This window comes from Oncorhynchus masou, chromosome 32 (assembly GCF_036934945.1).
Source record: "Oncorhynchus masou masou isolate Uvic2021 chromosome 32, UVic_Omas_1.1, whole genome shotgun sequence".
Lineage (NCBI taxonomy): Eukaryota > Metazoa > Chordata > Actinopteri > Salmoniformes > Salmonidae > Oncorhynchus > Oncorhynchus masou.
The window spans coordinates 52289404-52315081 of NC_088243.1; the positions used below are offsets into that span (position 1 = coordinate 52289404).

The window sequence follows — 25678 nt, forward strand, 5'->3', positions numbered from 1 at the left end:
TTTTTTGAAATATCCAATAAATGTCCTTCCACTTCATGATTGTGTCCCACTTGTTGTTGATTCTTCACAAAAATACAGTTTTATATCTTTATGTTTGAAGCCTGAAAAGTGGCAAAGGTTGCAAAGTTCAAGGGGGCCGAATACTTTAGTAAGGCACTGTATATGTGCTTTCAGTCCGTCCCGTTTATTTTCCAGCGATTGAACGCTAGCTAGCAGGACGGAAGGCAAAGGCAGATTAGCCACTTGTCACCTGATCCTCATAAGGCACCCTGATATTTCTCCACAAAATCTTTGTTTCCTTCCCCAGCGAATGACGGGGATCGGGGCCTTGTCAGGTGTCTGTAGTATATCCCTCTCTTCCGACTCATTGAATTAAAAACTCTTTGTCTAATCTGAGGTGAGTAATCGCAGTTCTGATGTCCACAATCTCTTTTCGGTCTTAAGAGACATTAGCAGCAACATTATGTACAAAACAAGTTATGAACAACTTGGGGGGGGGGGGGATAGCATGGTTGGTTATGAGCCGATAAGACGACAATTATTCATCACAATTGTGTTGCAATAAAAACACAACCCTCCCCAAAGCGAATATAAAAATAAAACTCCCCTATTTTGACCCCTGTGGCCCCTGTGACTCAGCGGTCTGAGGTAGGGTGAGGGGGGCTGAGGTCTGGGGCTGGGGTTGTGATGGTGCAGCTGAGGGTAATGTGCTGAGCGCCACAGCAGGCAGCGAGCACAGCTGCAGCCGCCCGTGCAGATGGTGACTTTGCATCTCAGATGTTTGCTTCCTGGCTGCCTAGGAGGCTGTTTACTGCACCGCTCTCTAGCTCTCTGCACATATGCCACGGTCAGATTGTGGGGGAGAGAGCTTCTCCACAAAAAAAACACAAACCAAGTGCATAAAAATATGTATGAAAACGTACAGAGAGTGCTCGAATGTCCCACTTCTGTTGGTCCATTTTGTCAACAGCAAAAGCCTCTCACCACCAGCGCCTGTTGGAGTACTGTAAACAGAGGCACTGGAGGCTCTGTTTGTGTTGTGTGTTAAATTAGAGATGTGCCTTTCTGAGCAATGCTCGTTCGAATCAATGCCATCTCACCCCTGGTTGACCCTAATCCACAACGCTAGACACATATGCCTCAAGCCATGCATTGTCTGCCGTCTGCCTGCTGCATGGCCTCGTATCACATTGCTGTTCTGTTTGAAGTCCTAACTCAGGTCGACCCGGCTGTAAACTCATGACCCCGTTTACAACATTATCCATATCACTGACCTCGCAGCTCTCATCTCCCTCTGCGTCATCCTTTCATCAGCATCCCAGCCGGGGCAATGTGGGCAGGCTGTTTATCCTGCCGACAGGTTTGTGTTTTTATCATCGACTGCAAGAGATTCACCTGCATAGGACTGTATCACAGTAGTACGGTATTCTAAATATGTGTTTCTTATCATGAGTGTATGCATGAGATGTAATTAGAAAAATAAGCACTATTAAACAATTATTATGCCCGGTGTCCCTCTCTCTTTTTCTCTCTTTCTCTCTCTATTTCTCTCTCTCTCGCTCTCTATGTCTCATACTCTCTCTATGACTCACACTCTCTCTCTCTCTGTCTCTCTAAGGGTTAAAGAGGGTTTTGTCTAAGTGATAGAGCATGAATATTAGCAATTTAACTTTTATTTTATGAGCAAGTCACCAGGAGAATCTGGGCTACTACACCAGAGTTGCAGCCCCAGCCGGTCTCCACTATTCGTCATTTGCCAAAACTCCCTGCATATCCCCAACTGTTTGGCAACCTCTCTCCTCACACTCTCCAGAGGTACAATTGCAGATCTGCAGAATTAATTCATTAAGTAATCGTTGTTGGGCAAATCAATTTACTTCCACAGAAACCCTCTGTAGTCACATATCTGGTAACTGTTGGCTCAACATTAGATTATTTATATTCTCTCTTTCTCTCTCAGATTAATGTTTATTTCTCTCTCTCGCTCCCAGACTGTCTCCCAGACACTCAGGCATTTCTCTTCTGGCTGGCTCTCATTTCATATCAGACATTTTTGCACTTATGAATTATGGTCCCACCAATTATTCAAATATGGTCTCAGAGAGGATTAAATCCCAACCACTTGCACTTTGGAGGAAATTATCTTTTAAGTGGAATAATTTGCTAAATTGGCCCATTTAACCTCAAACCAAGGTTTATTTCACGTTATTGTATATAGTACTATGTCAAATATGTTGATATTAAACACGTTAGGATGTAGTAATATGTATTACGTGTCTAGGATTATTATCTTGCTCGTTAAAAGATGCCCTATTCCTTAGATGTGATGGTTTCATCCTGCAACCTCAACTAATAAGACTTTTTCTAGGGAAAATAATTTGAAAGTGTAGAGTTTATCAACCGATTGTGTGAACAAACATCTCCAAATGCCTGAGAGGATTTTCCCTTTTAATTACTTGGCTTGAACGTATTTAGGTTGGGAGATTCACTACTTTTTTCCCTCAGCGGTGTCATAACAATTATGCTAATGAGGCTTGTGAGTGGTGACTGGTCTTCGTTAATTTCCCCCGTTGTCTGCTTGTCTGTGGACTCGTCTCGTCTAGTATGAGTGAGCTGTGTGATCTGCCTTATAGGATACTGTGTGGGGAGGACGGGCAGTCAGATTCCAACCGAGGCAGATGTTGATTTCAGCATGCCAAATCCTGCACAATTGATTGTCAGAGCCAAACGTGTGGATGGAAGGGAGGGTGATACTGCTGGGATGGGTCTATTTCTCTGAGCAGTGGTTTTTGCTGCTGGCTCCTTTCATGTTTGACTTTGGGTACTATCAGCTAATCAATGTCCCTAAGTGAACAGATGCACAGCATTCTGCCTGTTAAGGGAGAGACCAAAACAACATTTGCCAAAGTCAATTTTAGTTATCTTACTCATCCCCCTCTCTACCTGCATTCCCCTATAGATATGCCTGCAGTATAAATAAACTCGCGTGTTTAAAAAGTGTACCAAAATCCATTATGTTATGATGCTTCTGTTATGGTGTTGTGGCAGATTGATTAAAAATATATTTCCTTATCAACATGTTCATCTGAGATGCATTTGAGTTCCTCCGCCCAGTCCTTCCCTCTTGTCCCATGGTCCCAGTGTCAGAAAGGCAGCCAGGCGGGGAGACACTGATCTCAGCTGTTTGTAGGCACCTGTCTGTCTGCTTGGCCATGCCTCCTGTGACTCTGGACTGACTCAGTCATTCAGGTGCCTCATGGCCATCTGGGGGCTCAGGGTTAGGATAGCCGGGTAGTTCCCCCACCATGCCCCTTAACCCGGCCGTGCCCTTCACATGCACACAGTACACCCATCCCTGAGCCCTCTGACTAACAAAGTCTGCTCTCCTCCCTAACTGACTACTATCCGCCATATGCCTGTTTATTTATGGCCAGGTCGCAATTGTAAATGAGAACTTGTTCTCAACTTGTCTACCTGGTTAAATAAAGGTGAAAAAAAATAAGTAATAATAATACAATTCGGAAATGTTTATTTTTTGAAAGTGTCTCGAGATATGGTTTTCTGAATGACAGCAATTCCATTATGTATTACATTCAGCTTCCTGCTCTGATAAGCACAGGACTACTGATTGTAGTCGTACTGTCAGGTAAAGGAAGAGGTCATATGACGTTACCAACCCTCAACTCATCACTATTAAGTTATGTAAGGCCAATATCTTATATTAGATACATACAGACACAGGTCCATTATCGACTATGTATGGACAACACCCAAAACACACTGATTGCATCCCAAATAGCACCCTATTCCCTTGAAACCGCACAATGGGCCCTGGTCAAAAGTAGTGCACTATTAAAGATAATAGGGTGCTATTTGGGACACATCGACTGACTACTGACACAACATGGCCCACTAGATATCCTACCACAGCCCTCCTCCATCTCTCTAATCAGGACAAGTGGCCCTCTAGACTAATCACAGCTAATTCAAGATGAAAAAGTCCCTTTTGATTAGTTTGCAAAGACGATCCTCCGAGGCCGAGGCTAAAGGAGCTGGGGTTGTAAAGGTAGTGACTGACATGCAAGGACAGCAGGAGAGGTAGAGGAGCTTACAGTGCCGTTCTGATAGATCCAGGCTGTTGACTTGGACTGTTGACTCGGCCACATCCCCACATCACCACTGTCAAATGAAGCCAAGGTCGTCCCTGACATGACACTGCTTTACCTGGGCTGATACATTACAGGATGAGTGAGTTTCACCCCCTATGTTGCTCTGATACCAATATCTCCTCCTCTTGCTGTACAAGTACACCAACCCGCGCCCACTCCAGTCGCCATGGTGCCCTTGTTTTTCTGAACCACCATTCAATCCTGCAGTAAGACCACCCACTGTATAGAGTCAAAGTGAAACTGTCGGGGGCTAATGGGGAAAAATATATCCAGGCATTTAATTGCATGTACAGTTGTGTGAGGTTGTTGTCAGGGAAATGGCTGGGAATGGCAGCCAGTAAATCATGTCAGATTACAGTGCACCAGAGGGCATGTTCAGTATGGTGGATATATACTCACAAGTCATAAATCTCTCTCAACAAGATGCACACTGAGTATACCAAACATTAGGAACACCTTTCTAATATTCAGAACAGCCTCAATTCGTCGGGGCATGGACTCTACAAGGTATCGAAAGTGCTCCACAGGGAAACCCACCAGCGTTGCAGTTCTTGACACAAACCGGTGCACCTGGCACCTACTACCATACCCTGTTCAAAGGCACTTAAATATTTGGTCTTGCCCATTCGCCGTCTGAATGGCACACATACACAATCCATGTCTCATTTGTCTCAAGGTTTAAATATCCTTCTTTAACCTTTCTCCTCCCCTTTGTCTACACTGATTGAAGTGGATTTAACAAGTGACGTCAATAAGGGATGGTCAGTCTATGTCATGGAAAGAGCAGGTGTTCTTAATGTTTTGCACACTCAGTGCAACTATATGCTAAAAATGCAGTAAAGCTATCCTTAGTATCCCTCTATGTAAAATGGTACTCAAATGCAAAAAAGATACTCGGACATAGACATCATAGAACTGATCAAGCAACAGTTTTATGTTACAGTATGCAGAGAGAAAACATTACAGTGAACATTATGAGCGTCACTGCACTAAGGTCCGCGACGAGCAATAAAAAGGTCTGTCCTAATTTAGCGTTTAATGCGGCCAAGGCCATTAAATTGGATGTTAATATCTCATCATTATATTGATAGCAATGATTATGCAGATTGCAGTCATCAACAGATTGTATTAATGAGTCATCTTGGGGGTATTGGCACCATCAGCGGTCTTCGTCCTCTCTCTCTCGGCATGACTCCCCATTTCAAATAAGGACTGGTTGTTAACAGCGGTTGAATTTTAACACCTAGGCATTGTGACAGATTGTTTCATGGGCAAAAATAATTGCAGAGGGAGACAAGAGTTGCACAATTCATTCTCTCTCTCTCTCTCGCTCGCTCTCTCAGCTAGAATATTGGAGTGGCAAAGGCTACCTTAAGGGGAGAATTAGACTTTACAAAATCCTGTCAAAAGAAATATTCAAAAGTATGAGTTGGTTGGCGCCTGCGAGACCTGAAACACAGCTGCACTGTGCAGTGTTTGATTAAAGACCTGCTGTGCTTATGCTATTGTGTGCTCATAGTGGCCCATGCATGAGGCAGACAGTCATCAATGCAGTAGTACAGTATAAAGAGGGTTCCATTTTGGACTGGATATTGTTCTAGAATACGTAGATGACCCCAGCGGTTAAATAGCCTGATGTGTTTGCAATTATTATGCGTTGTGGTCCATGGAAGGAGGATTTGACCGCCGTGTTCTCACCCTGTTACGGTTATTAAAATCATCAACCTCGTCTTAGTGTGTTGGAATCGCTCCATTGGCAAACGTTTTCTAGGCACACCGCCCAGCCCCAATAATTTATTCTTCGGCGTTAACAGGGCACTCCCCAGGATTCAATTTAGCTAATGTGGTGGCAAAATATTTAGAGGTGGAATTAGTGGGTCTGCTCATTAACCAAGGTGATTAAGAGGTGTTGCAGCCATTGTGATCTTCTCTATCCATTCCTCTATGATTTTATTTAAAATATCAAATTTCAATTATCTGAAATAGTTGCTTTATGGATGGTAAAGATTGAAAAATATTGCAAATGTATCCATTCATTCCACACCCTTTGCCATCTACTGTACCATCGACAACAGTGCTATATTACTTTTCGATTTTTAGGAAGCTGCAGTTGAACAGATCTTCCCACACACTGAAAGAACACAATGAACAGGGCTTGTTTGGATTTGTTGGCAGCAGCACGTCTTGGCAGGATGTTCATTCCTCTATCAGTATTGTACTTCAAAGCACTTCATCATGTTTAGCATCCACACCTCTATTCTCACAATCAAATAAATAAGTAGCATAAATGTGTGCTCTACAGTGATTATAAATGGTCTTACACTCTTTATTCTACCTGGAACCAAAACGGTACTATCTAGAACCAAAAAGGGTTCACCATTTAAATAACCCCTTTTGGTTCCAGGTAGAACCCTTTTGGGTTCCATAAAGAACCCTTTCCACAGAGGGTTCTACATAGAACCCAAAAGAGTTATAGCTGGAACAGAAAAAGTGTTCTCCTTTGGGTACTGGTGCAGAACCCGTTTGGAACCCTTTTTTCTTAGAGTGCCCTATACTTTGACTGTTGTTTCCCCATCAGACAAAATAAGAGTAAATTCCATAATGTTGTAAGTAACTAAGCATCTCCCGCCTTGTAAGTGCCGCAGTGAATATCAGCAGAGCCCATTGTGTGATGTGTTCACTGCTGGGGTCCCACTCATCCTCTTTCACTGGCTTGATTATTTCTAACTATCCTCTTTTAAAACCTCTCTGTAATATTTCCTCTAATGTCAGTCTGAGGCTACATCCCAAATGGCAACCTATTTCCTACATAGTGCACTACTTTTGACCAGAGCCCCAGGGGCCCTATAGGGAATAGGGTGCCATTTGGGAGGCAGCCTGAGAGGATCCTTTTGTTAGTAAAGCTGTTGAGGAGTCAAATGAGCCTTTCAGAAATATTTGCATTTAATCAGCACATCTGGAGGTACAGGAGATGTGGCTTTGTCCACCTGGAGAGAGTGGCAGAAACACAGAAGAAATACAGAGGAATTGTTCCCATGCAACAATACCACAGCAAAAACAGAGCACCATTTCAAACATATGGCAATGGCACATTTTCAACTATTCCCTCATTCTCTGTTTGAAGCAAAATGGGGCCTTACATGGTTAGTTCACAATGCAGGGTGAGAGAGAGAGAGAGATAATTGTTTTTAAGGGTTGTTTATGGTTATGGTTGCCGTTAACGACAGATTCCAGATAGCTGCACAGATCATCAGTCTCCAGACCTCTCTCGGAGCTGTCACTTCTACATCACAAAGTCATGTTGATTCTGATGTTTATTCAAACGACTTGACCTGTGACCGCTTTTGCTACCTTGTAAAACCTTCGGAGCCATCGGCAAAGACTAACCTGCCACACCTCATTTGCCTATAGCTTTGTGAACATGGGGAGAGAAAACATACTCACACACTCCGCTGCCAAAAACAAAGTTGCAAAATCCAAAGTGATGCTTCCTCAAACAGCCTGGGGGGAGGGGGGGTTGACTGACGGGTGGTGGAGGGGACAGGCAGGTGTAGACCGATGGTTAAAATAATTTATTTTACTACAAAAGCTTGTTTTCATGGATCATCTGAGTAGCCTAATCTTAGCCTTTGATTTCTGGCAGTGCCACTACGCTAACACCCAGCACAGGCCGACAGTCGGGAACCAGGGATTACAGTAGATTGTCATACACATGGTGTTTGGAACCAACCGACGGACTGTGTTTCTGTAGACACCCCTGGGCTGGATGGATGCAGTAGGTTTTTCCCTGAGATGCCAGTGGGCACTTAGCCTGCACTCAATAAACTAAACTACTTCTCCACCTGATCACACACCCAGCCTGTGATGTTGCTGACCCACCATCATGTGTTGCTAGGATGGGGGAAGGCGGTGGGTTATTTGCAATATGTAGTGGCTTTACACTGAACAAAAATATAAAATGCAACATGTAAAGTGTTAGTCTCAAGTTTCATGAGCTGAAATAAAAGATCACAGAAATGTTTGAAATGCACAAATGTTGTCCATATCTCAAATGTTGTGCAGAAATTTGTTTACATTCTTGTTAGTCAGCATTTCTCCTTTGCCAAGATAATCCATTCTACTGACAAGTGTGGCATATCAAGAAGTTGATTAAACAGCTCAATCATTACAAAGGTGCACCTTGTGCTGGGGACAATACAAAGCCACTCTAAAAAGTGCAGATTTGTCATACAACACAATGCCACAAATGTATGAAGTTTAAGGAAGCATTCAATTAGCATACTGACTGCAGGAATGTCCACCAGAGCGGTTGCCACAGAATTGAATGTTAATTTATCTACCATAAGCAGCCTCCATCAACGTTTTAGGGAATTTGGCACTACGTCCAACCGGCCTTACAACCGCAGATCACGTGTAACCACGCCAGCCCAGGAGCTCCACATCCGGCTTCTTCACCTGCGGGATCATCTGAGACCAGCCACCCGGACACCTGATGAAACTGTGGGTTTGCACAACCAAGGATTTTCAGCACAAACTGTCAGAAACCGTCTCAGGGAAACTCATCTGCGTGCTCGTTGTACACGCCAGGGTCTTGACCTGATTGTAGTTCTGGAAATGCTCACCTTCGATGGTCACTGGCACGCTGGAGAAGTGTGCTCTTCACGGATGAATCCCAGTTTCAACTGTACCGGGCAGATGGCAGACAGTGTGTATGGCAACGTGTAGTTGAGCGGTTTGCTGTCAACGTTATGAACAGAGTGCCACATGTTGGCGGTGGGGTTATGGTATGGGCAGGTATAAGCTATGGACAACAAAACACAATTGCATTTTATCAATGGCAATTTGAATGCACCGGGATAGCGTGACGAGATCCTGAGGCCCATTGTCGTGCCATTCATTCGTCTCAGCATGATAATGGACAGCCCCATGTCCCCTTGTCACATAATTCCTGGAAGCTGCAAATGTCCTAGTTCTTCCATGGCCTGTATACTCACCAGACATTTCACCCATTGAGCATGTTTGGGATGCTCTGGGTCAACAACATTCCACAAGCCACAATCAACAGCCTGATCAACTCTATGCAAAGGAGATTTGTGAGGCAAATGATGGCCACACCAGATACTGGCTGGTTTTCTGATCCACACCATAACCTTTTTTTAAGGTACACTACATAACCAAAGTATGTGGACACCTGCTCATCGAACATCTCATTCCAAAATTATGGGCATTAAAATGGAGTTGGTCCCCCATTTGCTGCTCGAACAGCCTCAACTCTTCTGGGAAGGCTTTCCACTAGATGTTGGAATATTTCTGTGGGGACTTGCTTCCATTCAGCCACTAACATTAGTGAGGTCGGGCACTGATGTTGGGCGATTAGGCCTAGCTCGCAGTCAGCGTTTACAATTCATCCCAAAGGTGTTGAGTTGAAGTCAGGGCTCTTTGCAGGCTAATCAAGTTCTTCCACACCTATCTCGCCAAATTCAGATATTCATCTGTCGGACTGGCAGATGGTGAAGCGTGATTCATCACTCCAGAGAACGTGTTTCTACTGCTCCATAGTCCAATGGGGGCGAGCTTTCCACCACACCGGCCAATGCTTGGTATTGCCCATGGTGATTTTAGGCTTGTGTGCGGCTGCTCGGCCATGGAAACCCACTTCATGAAGCTCCTGAGACGAACTGTTCTTGTGCTGACGTTGCTTCCAGAGGCAGTTTGGAACTCGGTAGTGAGTGCTACAGATGATTCTTACACGCTACGCACTTGTTGCTCCTAGACATTTCCACTTCACAATAACAGTACTTACAAGCGACCGGGGGCAGCTCCAGCAGGTCAAAAATTGGACAAAATTACTTGTTGGAAAGGTGGCATCCTATAACGGTGCCAAAGTGAAAGTCATTGAGCTCTTCAGTAAGGCCATTCAAATGTTTGTCTATGGGGATTGCATGGCTGTGTGCTCGATTTTATACACCTGCCAGCAACAGGTGTGACTGAAATAGCCAAATCCACTAATTTGAAGGGGTGTCCACATACTTTTGTATATATAATGTATCTGTGAACAACAGACCCATAGCTGTATTGCCAGTCATGTGAAATCTATAGATTACGGCCTAATAAATTAATTTAAATTGACTGATTTCCTTATATGAACTGTAAGTCAGTCAAATCATTGAAATTGTTTCATGTTCCATTTATATATTTGTTCAGTGAAGTTGACAATGTTTTAGATGGGCTGTGGTTTTAGAGGGAGTTTGGGATGGAATTTGGAGTGTATATGTAAGTGGGTGCGTGTGTGTAGGGCCGTAACTACATATGAGGACACTGAAAAAGAAAATATAATAATCCAAATATATATTTTGTACACAATAAAGAAAATAAATGACTGGTCAACTGAATATTGCTCCCAGCGTTGTACAAATTGTTCATATTCTTGATCTGACTGAGTTCTAATTTTCCGAACAAGTGGAAACATGAAAAGTGGTTTGTTCATTATGTTCACCTGCGTCACAAGGCCCTCTCATGGCACAGCCCGAGGGGTTGAAACATGAGGTAATTTTAAAACCGTGCTGCGACTCCTGTTGTCTACAGACATCCCCCCCCCTCAAAAAAATAGTAGTTTATAGAAAGTATTCAGACCCCTTGATGTTTTCTACATTGTTACGTTACAGCCTTATTCTAAAAATTATTCAATTGTTTTTTTCCCTCATCAATCTACATACAATACCCCATAATGACATATCAAAAACAGGTTTTTATCCATTTTTCCAAATGTATATATATTTTTTAAATCACATTTACATAAGTACTTACTGTAGTACTTTGGTGAAGCCCCTTTGGCAGCGATTACAGCCTCGAGTCTTCTTGGGTATGAAGCTACAAGCTTCGCGCAACTGTATTTGGGGAGCTTCTCCAGTTCTTCTCTGCAGATCCTCTCAAGCTCTGTCAGGTTGGATGGGGAGCGTTGCTGCACAGCTATTTTCAGGTCTCTCCAGAGATGTTCGGGTTCAAGTCCGGGCTCTGGCTGGGCCACTCAAGGACATTGAGACTTGCCCCGAAGCCACTGCTGCATTGTCTTAGCTGTGTGCTTAGGGTCGTGCTTAGGGTCGTTGTCCTGTTGAAAGGGTCCTGAGCGCTCTGGAGCAGGTTTTCATCAAGGAACTCTCTGTACTTTGCTCCGTTCATCTTTCCCTTGATCCTGACTAGTCTCCCAGTCCATAACGCTGAAAAACATCCCCACAGCATGATGCTGTCACCACCATGCTTTACCATATTGACGGTGGTAGGTTTCCTCCAGACTTAACACTAGGCATTCAGGCCAAAGAGTTCAATCTGGGTTTTATCAGACCAGAGAATCTTGTTTCTCATGGCCAGAGTTCTTTACGGAAGGACTCCAAGCAGGCAATAATGTCCCTTTTATTGAGCAGTGGCTTCCGTCTGGCCACTCTTCCATAATGGCCTGAAGTGCTGCAGAGATAGTTGTCCTTATGGAAGGTTCTCCCATCTCCACAGGAGAACTCTGGCGCTCTGTCAGAGTTATCAGCGGGTTCTTGGTCACCTCCCTGACCAATGCCCTTCTCCCCTGATTGCTCAGTTTGGCCGGGCAGCCAGCTCTAGGAAGAGCCTTGTTGGTTCCCAACTTCCTCCATTTAAGAATGCTGGAGGCCACTGTTCTTGGGGACCTTCAATGCTGCAGACATTTTTTGCTACCCTGCCCCAGATCTGTGCCTCGACACAATCCCGTCTCGGAGTTCCACAGACAATTCCTTCGACCTCATGATTTGGTTTTTGCTCTGACATGCACTGTACTGTCAACTGTGGGACCTTATATAGACAGGTGTGTGTCTTTCCAAATCATGTCCAATCATCAATTGAATTTACCACAGGTGGACAGCTCAAGTATGATCAATCGGAACAGGATGCACCTGAGCTCAATTTTGAGTCTAATAGCAAAGGGTCTGGGTTTAAAAAAAACATTTTTCATGTTATCATTATGGGGTATTGTATGTAGATTGATGAGGGGACAAAATAATTGAATCAATTTTAGAATAAGGCTGTAACGTAACAAAATGTGGAAAAAGAGAAGGGATCTGAAAACTTTCTGAATGCACCATGTCAGTCTATTGCAGTAACATGGAAGGGCGCTGGCTAGTATTACTTAGCCAGCTAGAAGGATGAAGCAAGAAGATAAGGTTAAACAGAGCCTACCTCATCAGATGCAAAAACAGGCTACTAAGTTCTCTTTGCTTTACAGAGAGTAGGCTACTGAGACAGACAGTGATGTGGCGCTCAGTGGTGAGGCTGAGGCAGGCTGCAATGCATGCAGGAGGAAGGAGAGGAGACAGAGAGAAAGAGGAAGCAATCAGAGAGACAGGTTAGTACAGTGGTCCCCAAACTTGGGTTCAGGCCCATATGTGGGGTCCTCTGAGAAAATCTGTACAAATCTTATCAAACAATTTAGGAACTTAAAAAAGAGAAGATATATTTCAATATGAACATCTCCAGATGGGCTATCTTCCCTATAGGTCTACATGAAAGTGCAATCAAAATGCAAACAATACAGTTCTAAGAATATCATACATTTGAATTCAAATCAATGGTTGTTCGTCTTTTCTCGATCGCCCACTGGAGTTTATAGTTTACCCATTACCCACCTTTTTTAACCACTACATCACTGATATTAATGGGAATTGTAAGTAATATTCTAATAATTCATGTGAATGTGATGGGAGAGGCAATACCGCCTGCCTGGTGCCCAAATTGATAACGTATGTCGCGTTTGAGTTTGGAGATGAATGGATTCAGTTCAGTAATCCTGATGAGCCCTTCCCAGCTAGTTAGTTTATGCTAGCTCGCTGGCAACAACAGCAGCATGGCACAAGTTAAAACGTGTTAAATAAAGTGATGTTTATTTCAATGGGCGAGGGAGAAGTCATTTTTAGCACGAGCAGTTAGGTTTAAGTGCCTTGCTTAAGGACACGTTGAAAATTGTTTCACCTAGTCGGCTCTGGGATTTGAAAGAGTGACCTTTTGGTTATTGGCCCAACGCTCTTAACCGCTAGCCTATCTGCCACCCCAGTTGTAGAATTGGTCACAGTCTGGATGTCCCCCTGACATGCCACATAACTAACGTAACGACAAGCCAGTGCGAGGTGCTTGCCGACGTGAGATTTGCTTCCCACTGGGCACCTGTAGGCTATCACATGTCACCAGCTGTAGCTAACGCCAATTTAACATTAACATTAGCGAGAGCAACAATTTAGTAAAAATGTTCTTCATGCTATTTCTTGAACTGCATTGTTGGTTAAGGGCTTGTAAGTAAGCATTTCAAGGTAAGGTCAACACCTGTTGCATTCGGCGCATGTGACAAATAAAATGGGATTTGATTTGAATTGCACTGTACAGCCTTACCCATGGATCTTGGGTCCATGAAATGGGGCATCAGCATATTCGGCGACAGCCACAGGCTACAATTCTGAAGAGTTCATTTTGAGTAGGATAGCATCCTACACGAGCAATAACTTGTAATATTGGTAGTAACCATCTGGATGTCACCGTGATACAGTCAACTCAGATAACATTTTATTTGTCACATGCTTCGTAAACAACGGGTGCAGGCTAACTGCTAAGGCTTACTTACGGGCCCTTTCCAACAAAGCAGACAATATTGCTCAATGGGTAGATTTTGCTTCGCAAGCTGCCAACACAAACACACTTGGCACAGTGTCCTTTACTCCCACTTGCTGTGCAGTAAAGGTGAAGTAGCTAGGTAGTGTAGCCAATATCAGGCCTGGGTGACAACTAAAGCACACTTATTGTAGTGATTTTCACAGAAAATCTAATCAAATTTTATTGGTCACATACACATGGTTAGCAGATGTTATTGCGAGTGTAGCGAAATGCTTGTGCTTCTCGTTCCGACAGTGCAGCATTATCTAACATGTAATCTAACAGTTCCACAACAACTTGATGATTGAGTTGGAGGCGTGCATGGCCAAGCGGTCATGGGTGAACAGGGAAAACAGGAGGGGCTGAGAACGCACCCTTTTGGGGCCCCAGTGTTGAGGATCAGCGAAGTGGAGATGTTGTTTCGTACCTTCACCACTTGGGAGCGGCCAGTCAGGAAGTCCAAGACCCACATGGCGGGGTTGCGACCCAGGGCCTCAAGCTTAATGATGAGCTTGGAGGGTACTATGATGTTGAATGCTGAGCTATTGTCAGTGAACAACATTCTTACATAGATATTCCTCTTGTCCAGATGGGATAGGGCAGTGTGCAGTGTTATGGTGATTGCATCGTTTGTGAACCTATTGGGGTGGTAAGCAAATTTAAGTGGGTCTAGGGTGACAGGTAAGGTGGAAGTGATTTGATCCTTGACTAGCCTCTCAAAGCACTTCATGATGACAGAAGTGAGTGCTACGTGGCGATAGTCATTTAGTTCAGGTACCTTTACCTTCTTGGGTACAGGAACAATGGTGGTGGCCATCTTGAAGCGTTGGGGACAGCAGATTGGGATAGGGAGAGATTGAACATATTCATAAACACACCAGCCAGCTGGTCATGAGTACGCGGCTCGGGATGCCGTCAAGACCGGTATGAAAAATAGTCCCAACTTCGGCAGAGAAGTTTCAAATTCTAACGCAAGTTTCTAGCCACAAACATAAACTAGCTGGAAAGGGCGCATCAGGTCAACTGACTGAACCGACTGAACCGAATACATTGGTCTCAATTCTATTCTCGCTGTGCGACATACGTCATCAGTTTGGGCACCAGGCATGTCCGTATAACCTCTGTGTTCTCCATCGATGTCTGTTTGTGAGGAGCTTGATTAATCATGCCTAGGAATACAAACGTGAACTCTTTGTATTTTGAGAAAATAGATATTATGTAAAGAGTTTATGATTTTATGCAAAACATCATTACAACTGACTGAACATTCGCTGATGCCATGTGGCAGTGTGAATCATTTATCATATTTTCCCCCTTTCAGGGGTATGCCATTACAGTTGTACAGATAATAGGCTATGTGTTTGTAGATCAACTGAGGTGAATGAACCTACAGCAGCCAAGGTGATAATGGCTGGGGTAATTTTTGCAAGTTTTTGCTGTTCTCCAAATAGCATTTTCTGAACTGTTTTAGTTATATAGAAATGCAGTAAATGAGCTACAACTTTCAAAAAATCCCCTGCCCCCTTTCCAGACTTCATTAAAACTCAAACCCTTGTTACGTGCGTGTGTGTGTGTCTGTGTGTGTGTGTGTGTGTGTGTGTGTGTGTGCGCGCGTCTGCATGAGCCGTGTGTACATGTGTCTGCTTTCCTCAGTTCTCTCAAATAAACGCTGACCAGTATGTTGCCATCCTTCCTTCCTTGTCATTCCAGGTATGCCCCTCAGTCTGGACTGTAAGGCCTTCTTCGGCTACAGCGGGGAGTCCAGACCTATCATCTACTGGATGAAAGGGGAGAAGTTTGTGGAGGAGCTGGCAGGCCACATTAAAGAAAGTGAAGTCAGGTACTGTGTCTATCACTGCAAACTTTTCCTGTTTTTATTTTTCTGATGGTGGACATTGTGGTTTCTGCTTACATACAGATACTAAAGTTGCTGTGACTGACAGTGTTACTTGTAGGAAGAAAAAAAAAACATCCTCCCCAATATTATCCCCTTTAGGTCTGTGGAGTAATGTCTTGTGGGTGTGAAACATCATCAGGAGTCATTAGGAGTGTGATGTGCCAGCGGCCACATCCTGTGCTGTCCAGTGTGAGGTATTAACTATGACTGACAGCTTATAATACCTCCATCGGCAGGGGGGAGTTCTGCTTCAATATCAGCCCCAGGATTTGTACTACAGTCTAAAGGGGCAGAAGCAAAATCTTCACTCGTACAATGAGAAATCATGTAACATTAATTTAACAAAAGCAGACTGCTCCCATTGAAAGTGGTAAGAGTGAGAGCTCCTCATCTTGTTGGAAACGTTGATCTCCACAAAGAGAAGGAAGCTAGTAATTACCACATAAAGCTGTTGTGTAAATTGAACCAATACTACTAAATGACAAATTAAAGTCGCTCACCTCCCCAGCCTGGAGTAGAGAGAAGCATTTCAGAGTCATAAAGTACACAATGGATTTCAAAACAACTGAACTGACTCCTCCACACCAGAGCCCACCTCTACAATTAGACATCTGCTATCTAGCGTTACTCCTGGCTCCCGCTCCTATCAACATCCAGTGTCTTCTCCCTGGACTGGCTAGGAACAATGCCTGTAACTGCCACCACATCCCAGCACACACGACCAAAACAAAACCAACCAATTTTTCTCTCTTACTAACCAAACGAGGCTGGATGTCTACAGCTGTACAGATGAGAGTGGGAAGATACTGAAATTAATTATGAAAAGCAGATAAAAGCACTGAATGGTCAAAGGGGGTTGAGACAGAGGAGATACAGTGAAGAGTTATTATTTGTTGACAGGCAGACTGTAATTTTCCATCTGCCTCAATATTGGTGAACGGCCAAGAATTATGACTAAGAAGGGAGAGTAGAAAAGGCTGCTTATTTAAGAGGGTCTAATAACCCTAAGAACAAAGGCTGTGCCAGTTTTCAGGATAAATATGTTTGGGAATTCATACAAAGAAGTCCAGGTCAGGTTAGTGCAGTAAAATGCTCTGACCCAGTTTCTTTCAGCGCTCCTGGTGTACCAATGCAATCTGAGACAGAGGGAGATAGAGATGGAGAGAGAGAGTGTGCATGTGTGTGTTTCGTGTGTGCGTGCGTGCGTGTGTCTCTGTCTGTCTTTGTCTGCACGTGTGTGCCTGTGTGCCTGTGTGCTCGTGGGTGTTTGTGAGGATGTGCGTAAACGTATGCGTGTCCGACTGTGAATATTCTGGAGAGTTTTAGCAAGTGGCTCGTCATTCAGAATGACCTCTCACACTGCACAAATCGCCTGTCAGAGCCGAGCATCACATCAGTCGTTCCCACTGACACTGCAAAGAGCTGCTCTGTATTTTGGGGTGGAGGAGTTGAAGTGCTCCTGTGGGGGAGAGTTTTTTTTTTTAACGCCGCAGACTGACCATGTCTCCTCTGCTCCGGTTTTGTTTTCCTACAGCCAAGCGGAGGAACACTGCCAGGCAGCAGGCTCACTAACACCACCACTAATTACACCATCGCCTCCTTTCCCCCACTAGAAGCACGTCCTCCTTCCTAACATAGATGTACAAGTTCGGGATGCCGCAGTGTCGCCCACATGGCCCCTGTCCCTCACTCCCCCATCCCTCCCTCACTCCCCCGTACCTCCCTCTTCCCTGAGCCATGACAGCTCAGCCCCCGCACTGCCGAGACACATCAATCTGCTGGCAATGGGCCATGGATTTGGCCTGAGACGGGGATTACCACAAATAACCCCCGTTCGCCATCCTGCGGACCGGCAGCACCACAAGTCAATCCAGGCCTGACAGACCCTCCAACCTCCCCTCCTCACAGCAAGCAAGTTGCCATAGAACGCCCCATCAGCCAGGCCTGGGCCGTCAGGCCGCCAGCCTCCCAGCTCTCCCCTGGATAAACATACAAGACCACGTGACACAGGCCAACCCAGGCTGCGAGATGAGGCTAGAAAGGGTGAGGGGTGGGAGGGTGAAGCATAAGGATACACACACACACACACACACACACATACATACATACAGTTGAAGTCGGAAGTTTACATACACTTAGGTTGGAGTCATTAACTTGTTTTTCAATCACTCCACAAATTTCTTGTTAACAAACCATAGTTTTGGTTAGGACATCTACTTTGTGCATGACACAAGTAATTGTTCCAACAATTGTTTACAGACAGATTATTTCACTTATATTTCACTGTATCACAATTCCAGTTTACATTCACTAAGTTGACATTGCCTTCAAACAACTTGGAAAATTCCAGAAAATGATGTCATGACTTTAGAAGCTTCTGATAGGCTCATTGACATCATTTGAGTCAATTGGAGGTGTACCTGTGGATGTATTTCAAGGCCTACCTTCAATCTCAGTGCCTCTTTGCTTGACATCATGGGAAAATCAGAAGAAATCAGCCAAGACCTCAGAAAAAAATAGTTGACCTCTAAAAGTCTGGTTCATCCTTGGGAGCAATTTCCAAACGCCTGAAGGTACCATGTTCATCTGTACAAACAATAGTACGCAAGTATAAACACCATGGGACCACACAGTAGTCATACCGCTCAGGAAGGAGACGCATTCTGTCTCCTAGAGATTAACGTACTTTGGTACGAAAAGTGCAAATCAATCCCAGAACAACAGCAAAGGACCTTGTGAAGATGCTGGAGGAAACAGGTGCACTTCACAAAATAGATGGCAACATGAGGTAGGAAAATTATGTGGATATATTGAAGCAACATCTCAAGACATCAGTCAGGAAGTTAAAGATTGGTCGCAAATGGGTCTTCCAAATGGATATTGACCCCAAGCATACTTCCAAAGTTGTGGCAAAATGGCTTAAGGACAACAAAGTCAAGGTATTGGAGTGGCCATCACAAAGCCCTGACCTCAATCCAATAGAAAATGTGTGGGCAGAACTGAAAAAGTGTGTGCGAGCAAGGTTACACCAGTTACACCAGCTCTGTCAGGAGGAATGGGCCAATATTCACCCAAATTATTGTGGGAAGCTTGTGGAATGCTACCCAAAACTTTTGACCGAAGTTAAACAATTTAAAGGCAATGCTACCAAATACTAATTGAGTGTATGTAAATGTCTGACCCACTGGGAATGTGAAAGAAATAAAAGCTGAAATAAATCATTCTCTCTGCTATTATTCTGACATTTCACATTCTTACAATAAAGTGGTGATCTTAACTGACCTATGAAATTGAATTTTTACTAGGATTAAATGTCAGGAATTGTGAAAAACGTAGTTTAAATGTATGTGGACACCTGCTTTTCGAACATCTCATTCCAAAATCATGGGCAAAATCATATGGAGTTGGTCCACCCTTTGCTGCTTCTGGGAAAACTTTTCATCAAATGTTGGAACATTGCTGTGGGGACTTGCATTCGGCCACAATAGCATTAGTGAGGTCGTTAGTGAGGTCGGGGGCTGATGTTGGGCGATTAGGCCTGGCTCTGTGCAGGCCAGTCAAGTTCTTTTCCACCGATCTCGACAAACCATTTCTTTATGGACCTTGCTTTGTGCACGGGAGTATTGTCATGCTAAAACAGGAAAGGGCCTTCCCCAAACTGTTGCCACAAAGTTGGAAGCACAGAATCGTCTATAATGTCATTGTATGCTGTAGCGTTAAGATGTACCTTCACTGGAACTAAGGGACCAAGACCGAACTATGAAAAACAGCCCAAGACCATTATTCCTCCTCCAACAAACTTTACAGTTGGCACTATGCATTCGGGCAGGTAGCGTTCTCCTGGCATCCGCCAAACCCATATTCATCCATCGGACTGCCACATGGTGAAGCGTGATTCATCACTCCAGAGAACGTGTCTCCACTGCTCCAATGGTGTGAGCTTTACACCATTCCAGCAGATGCTTGGCATTGTGCATGGTGATCTTAGGCTTGTGTGCGCCTGCTCGGCCATGGAAACCCATTTCATAAAGCTCCTTACTAACAGTTCTAGTGCTGACGTTGCTCCCAGAGGCAGTTTGGAACTCGGTAGTGAGTGTTGCAACCGAGGACAGACAATTTTTATGTGCTTCAGCACTTGGCGGTCCCATTCTGTGAGCTTGAGTGGCCTACCACTTCGCGGCTGAGCCGTTGTTACTCCTAGAGGATTGCACTTCACAATAACAGCACTAGTGTGTGTATATGTACACATATACACAGACCGCATGCTCGCTGGCATCTGCATGCTGTGTGTGTGTGTGTGTGTGTGTGTGTGTGTGTGTGTGTGTGTGTGTGTGTGTGTGTGTGTGTGTGTGTGTGTGTGTGTGTGTGTGTGTTGGCTCTCCAGCTCCACTCTAATGGCAAAAGTCAACAGCAGGACTCCGGGGCAGAATCTATGCCTAACAAGGATGACCTCAGTGCTGAACTCTTGTTAGCTGCATTGTGGAACCAGGGCCTGGCTCTGAAAACAGCCACTATGCGAGACGTATCTCTGTCCCCCACTATCAACCTAAGTAGGATCTTCTATGCTCCGGGCTATGGCACCACCCCTGAGGTCTGTCTCTCTCTCGTCCTCCTCCTCCTCCTCCTCTACACAGGGTGTTGAAGGAGTATCTAGGGGAGAAAGAGGTGGAGCTGTCCCTAACCTTTGATGCGGTGGAGGAGACTGACCTGGGCAACTACACCTGCTTTGTGGAGAACCATATCGGGCGGAGGAGTGGCAGCGCCATCCTGCAGAAGAAAGGTATGCTTGGCCTCAAAACTGCTGCTTCTGCCTAAGCTGCTGCTATGACAGCAACACTTTAGGCTAACAGATTATGGGTAATGTCTCCCTGGGGAGGGGTGCGGCGGTGCAACGTCAGGCCTCAGTGCCATCCCACCTCCCTCGCCATCCCCTCCTGGAGGGGGGTGTCCCGCTGTGTCTCTTCTAATGGGACAGGTGATTAAAGCCACAACTAATGACGACCTTCCTTCTACTGGTTCTGTCCTTCCAGAGGAGTGGTTAAGTATAGGAGGGTAAACACCCAAGGATCACTGAGAGACACTGACAGTGTCCCTCTCCCTGTCTCTCTACCTCTGTCTTTATCTGCCTTCATATCTCTGTCTTTATCTGCCTTTCTATCTCTCTTTTCCTATTTTTCTGCATTTGTCTCGCTCCCTCTCTTCCCTCACCCCCTCTCGCTCTCCCTTTCCCTCTTCCGCTCTTGCTCTCTCCCTCTCCCTCTCGCTCTCTCCCTTCCTTCTTACCTCCCCCTTTTTCTTTCTCTCTGCCCCCACTTTCTCCCTCCCTCTCTTTCTCTGATTATGCGTAGGGAGGAGCACAACCTCTGACTCATGCTAAGCAGTTCATTTAGTTCAGACTCAGCCTAAGATTGGTCAGAGGAGACAGGGGGTACCATTGTCACAGAGTATTCGTGCAAGTAACAGTCAATTAGGGGTGAGAGCATTATCTCCATTTCCCATTTGGGCAGTGACTAATTAAAACCCCATTTCCTCCTGCCAAATTTGTCTAACAATACTGTGTCATTCTATATGTATCATTCAGTGAGGGTAAAGGTAAGGAACCTGGCTAAACTGAGATGTATACTTGGAGAAATACATTTAGGAAGCGATTGTATGGAGATGAATGTTGCTAGGTAGGTAGTGAAAACCATGAGTACTGAAAGAGCATGAGTTTGCAGACAGCAGACTTTGATCCCCATTTCTCTTTGTCTTGGAAAGGCAGATATGCTTGAGTCACAGCTTTATAAGTGCATTGTAAACTAGATTTTGTCTGAGAGCCTCAGCACAATGAAAAACTACAACCGTGAATTGTCTGCTTCGTATGCACCAATATAGTATTGTAGCAGGTCACAAAGGGCAAAATTAGTCTAATGGAATCAAATATAATACTTATGTATTTTATGTTACAATATTGCATGAAAGATTCATCCCAAATGCCCTCCTAACCTCCCAAAGAGCTGAGTCATCATCTCAAGGCATTGTTGTGTCTCGTTTCACAAGGAAAACAATTCATTGAAATGTATTTCAGGCCCTTGAGCACATTCATATAGCCATTAATGAGGAAAACAGCGTAATTTGTACCTATTAACTTTAGGTTCGTCAGCATATAGTGTTCTGTATAATTTTGATAGCCATTAAAATTGAGGAAAATATGTAAACAAATAGCATGTAGGGCAGCACAGACTAGATCAGACAAGTAGATCAGTGTTGGGGGAAAAAATGCATCCAAATATTTGGTCCATAAATATTTAATTCCCCATAAAACATGAGAAATCCTTCCCGCTCCAGTTTTGAAATATTGCTCAGCAAATGAGTGTCCTGAATATTCAGTATTTAAATATTAGTAGGAAGTACAGAACTGTGCTATTACTTTGGACATCAGTTTAGTTCAGTTCAGGTTTCTCCATGAGAAGGAATGAGTGGTCCTGTGTTCTACACTGTCTGGTCTTGGAGAGTGAGGCTACAGAGACCTCTACTGGCCACTGCTCACTGGGCTAAACACTAATCATCACGGCCCATAGAACACATGACAGAACACATGCAACATAATGGAGGAGCACATTATAATCAAGCATAAACATTGAGGGCTCTACTCACAGTATTGATCTGTGTTGTATACGTGTGGGATGTTAGAGTAATGCTTGTAGTGAATGGCAATGGAACCTCCTTGTATTGTTCAACTGCAGCTGAATTGTGGTTTCACAGGGATGACTACAGGGCCCCTGTTCATAAATCATCTCAGAGTAGGAGCGCTGATCTAGGATCAGTTTAGCCTTTTAGATCATAAATGAATAAGATTACAAGGACAGTGGGAACCTGATCCTATATCAACACTTCTGCTCTGAGATGCTGTATGAATACAGGCCCAGATTGCTGAAGTGGTTTAGCTCAATAGGATATATACCTATTTTGATAAAAACTGAATGTATAAGGAAATGGCACGCCGGCCCATCGTCCCTCTCTTCTTAAAGGTTTTATGATTTCACAGATGAGTGCGTTCACACACCAACCTACCAAGTACCCCAGTGCTGTGTGTCAGTGACGAGTGGCCCGACAGATAGTGTAATGTCTGACAGATGCAGGATGAGAAATTATGCTGCTATCATCTGGAGTGACTGCAGCTAAGATTTATGGCTCATATTTGGTGAATGGCAGCAGAGCAAACATGAACGATTATAGCTAGTTTTGCACCCCCTCGGCCCCCTTTCATACACACGTACGCACGCACACACCTTCAATGTTGCGTGTGAAAGCATAGAACGAAGAAATGTTCTCATATCTCTGTCTTTCTGCTGTGTTTCTCATAAAGAATATATATGACAGTTCAATTGAACTCAATTCAGATGAATGCTTGGTTCTTCATGCAGTATTTCCTCACAGAACACTTGGAAATGACTTAATTGAACCCTATAGGCCCCCAAGAACTGTGAACGTAAGCTTCTCCTCAGACTCTTCATATATCGCTCTCTGTATGTTTATATTTGTTCTCTACCAGACATGTAATCATATCTATCTTTCTGTTCTGTCTCTATCTCCTGTACCAGACATGTACAGGCTAGAGCTGGCTGGTGGACTAGGGGCCATCCTGCTTCTTCTGGGCTTCTTCACGGCCATCTACAAGTGCTACAATGTGGAGATCATGCTCTGCTACCGGAGGCACTTTGGGAGCGACGAGACAGAGGACGGTGAGTGTGTGTCACCTGGGGCTGGGCTGGGTGTGTCCTACGCAACCAGTTCTGGGCCTATAGCCCACCCAGTGAGATTCTCAGAGCAGGGAAAAGGTCAGTCACAGCTCTCAGCGCCCCCGGAGACTGTAACAAAAGCGGTATTCTCACCGTATTAAGGATTCATGCGAGAGAAAAAAGTATCTGTTTGGAATTCATGAGAACTAGAGCTGATGCTCCTTATTTTAGTGACACAGAATTACTTAACATTCTGGCCACTTATCCCATAGTTGTCTGTATCCACACTTCTTTGTTTTAGGATTTAAGTTTCACATTTATATGACATGGTTGTCACTTTCTAGGATAGATCCCCTTGCCATACATTCACAATAGAGACATACAGCATTTTTGTTGTTAAACAACTATGTCATGTCATACTCATATTCATCTAGAATTCTCATTTGGTAACAGAAAACTGTCTCTTTGTCTTTGTCTCTTCACCCACAGACAACAAGGAGTATGATGCATATTTGTCCTACACCAAAGTGGAGCTGGATTCAATGAACAGGGGCTCCAGTGAAGAGGAGCAGTTTGCTCTGGAGATCCTCCCAGATGTTCTGGAGAAACACTACGGATACAAGCTCTTCATCCCCGACCGGGACCTCATCCCTAGCAGCCACAGCAGTGAGTGATCCCCCCCCATCTATATCCCTCATGGGAGGGCTTCTCTTTGTGATCTAGGTCTACCTCCCTCCATCTCGCTCGCTCTCTCTCTTCCTTCCTCCCTCTATCTATCCATCCATCTATCCACCCATCCCTCCCTCTCTCCTTCTCCACAACTCTGTCCCTAGTGGGAAGGCTTCCACCCACTGCCCAGAATTCATTTGACTGTCAAGAAGAATCAAGACAGACGCACATCTTAATCTCCTTTGCCGTGGCTGTATTTGTTCTGTCATCGCCAATATAAGGGTGGTGTGTGTTGTGGTGTGCTTTGAGGGCCTGCATATACTGTGTTATCTGTCAATGATGGATCTCTCATCTCCACAAGGCAGCTACTGTACCATTTATTGGTGTTGGCATCTTATTTGGGAGTGTAATTGGTGTAAAGTAGTTACATGTATGGTAAAAGCAGCGAGGAACTGTAATTCAGCAACTGTATGTATGGTTTACCAGTACATTACATACGCTTGATGTACAGTGCATTCGGAAAGTATTCGGACCCCTTGACTTTTCCACATTTTGTTATGTTACAGCCGTATTCTAAAATGTATTAAATCGTTTTCCTCCCTCATCAATCTGCGCACAATACCCCATAATGAGATTTTTAGAAATGTTTCCAAATTTATCTTTTTAAAAAATACACAAGTACTCAGTACTTTGTTGAAGCACCTTTGGCAGCAATTACAGCCTCGAGTCTTATTGGGTATGACGCTACATGCTTGGCACACCTGAATTTGGGGAGTTTCTCCCATTCTTCACCGGACTCTGGCTGGGTCACTCAAGGACAATCAGAGACTTGTCCTGAAGCCAGTCCTGTGTTGTCTTGGCTGTGGTTTGGGTCGTTGTCCTGTTGGAAGGTGAACGTTCACCCCAGTCTGGGGTCCCGAGCGCTCTGGAGCAGGTTTTCATCAAGGATCTCTCTGTACTTTGCTCTGTTCATCTATCCCTCGATCCTGACTAGTCTCCTAGTCCATGACGCTGAAAAGCATCCCCCACAGCATGATGCTGCCACAACCATGCTTCACTGTAGGGATGGTGCCAGGTGTCCTCCAGACCTGACGCTTGGCATTCAGGTCAAAGATTTCAATCTTGGTTTCATCAGACCAGAGAATCGTGTTTCTCATGGTCTGAGAGTGCTTTAGGTACCTTTTGGCAAACTGTGCCTTTTACTGAGGACTGGCTTCCGTCTGTCCACCCTACCATAAAGGCCTGATTGATTGAGTGGAGGTTTTCCCATCTCCACAGAGGTACTCCGGCGCTCTGTCAGAGTGACCATCGGGTTCTTGGTCCTCTCCCTAACCAAGGCCCTTCTCCCCCGATTGCTCAGTTTGGCCGGGCAGCCAGCTCTAGGAAGAGTCTGGGTGGTTCCAAACTTCTTCCATTCAAGAATGAGAGGCCACTGTGTTCTTGGGGACCTTCAATGCTGCAGAAAGTTTTTGGTACCCTTCCCCAGATCTGTGCCTCGACACAATCCTGTCTCGGAGCTCTATGGACAATTCCTTCGACCTCATGGCTTGGTGTTTGCT

The 25678-nt window shown here is 44.6% G+C and overlaps 1 protein-coding gene across 1 annotated transcript in view; it reads left to right on the forward strand.

Moving 5' to 3' along the window:
• LOC135527019 (X-linked interleukin-1 receptor accessory protein-like 2) overlaps positions 1-25678 on the forward strand; it is a 277568-nt gene that overhangs the window by 246565 nt on the left and 5325 nt on the right. Inside the window, exons 6-9 of the mRNA XM_064955683.1 lie at positions 15543-15672; positions 20364-20509; positions 23313-23453; positions 23940-24116. Coding sequence (XP_064811755.1) covers positions 15543-15672; positions 20364-20509; positions 23313-23453; positions 23940-24116 — 594 coding nt within the window. The remainder of the gene's footprint in view (positions 1-15542; positions 15673-20363; positions 20510-23312; positions 23454-23939; positions 24117-25678) is intronic.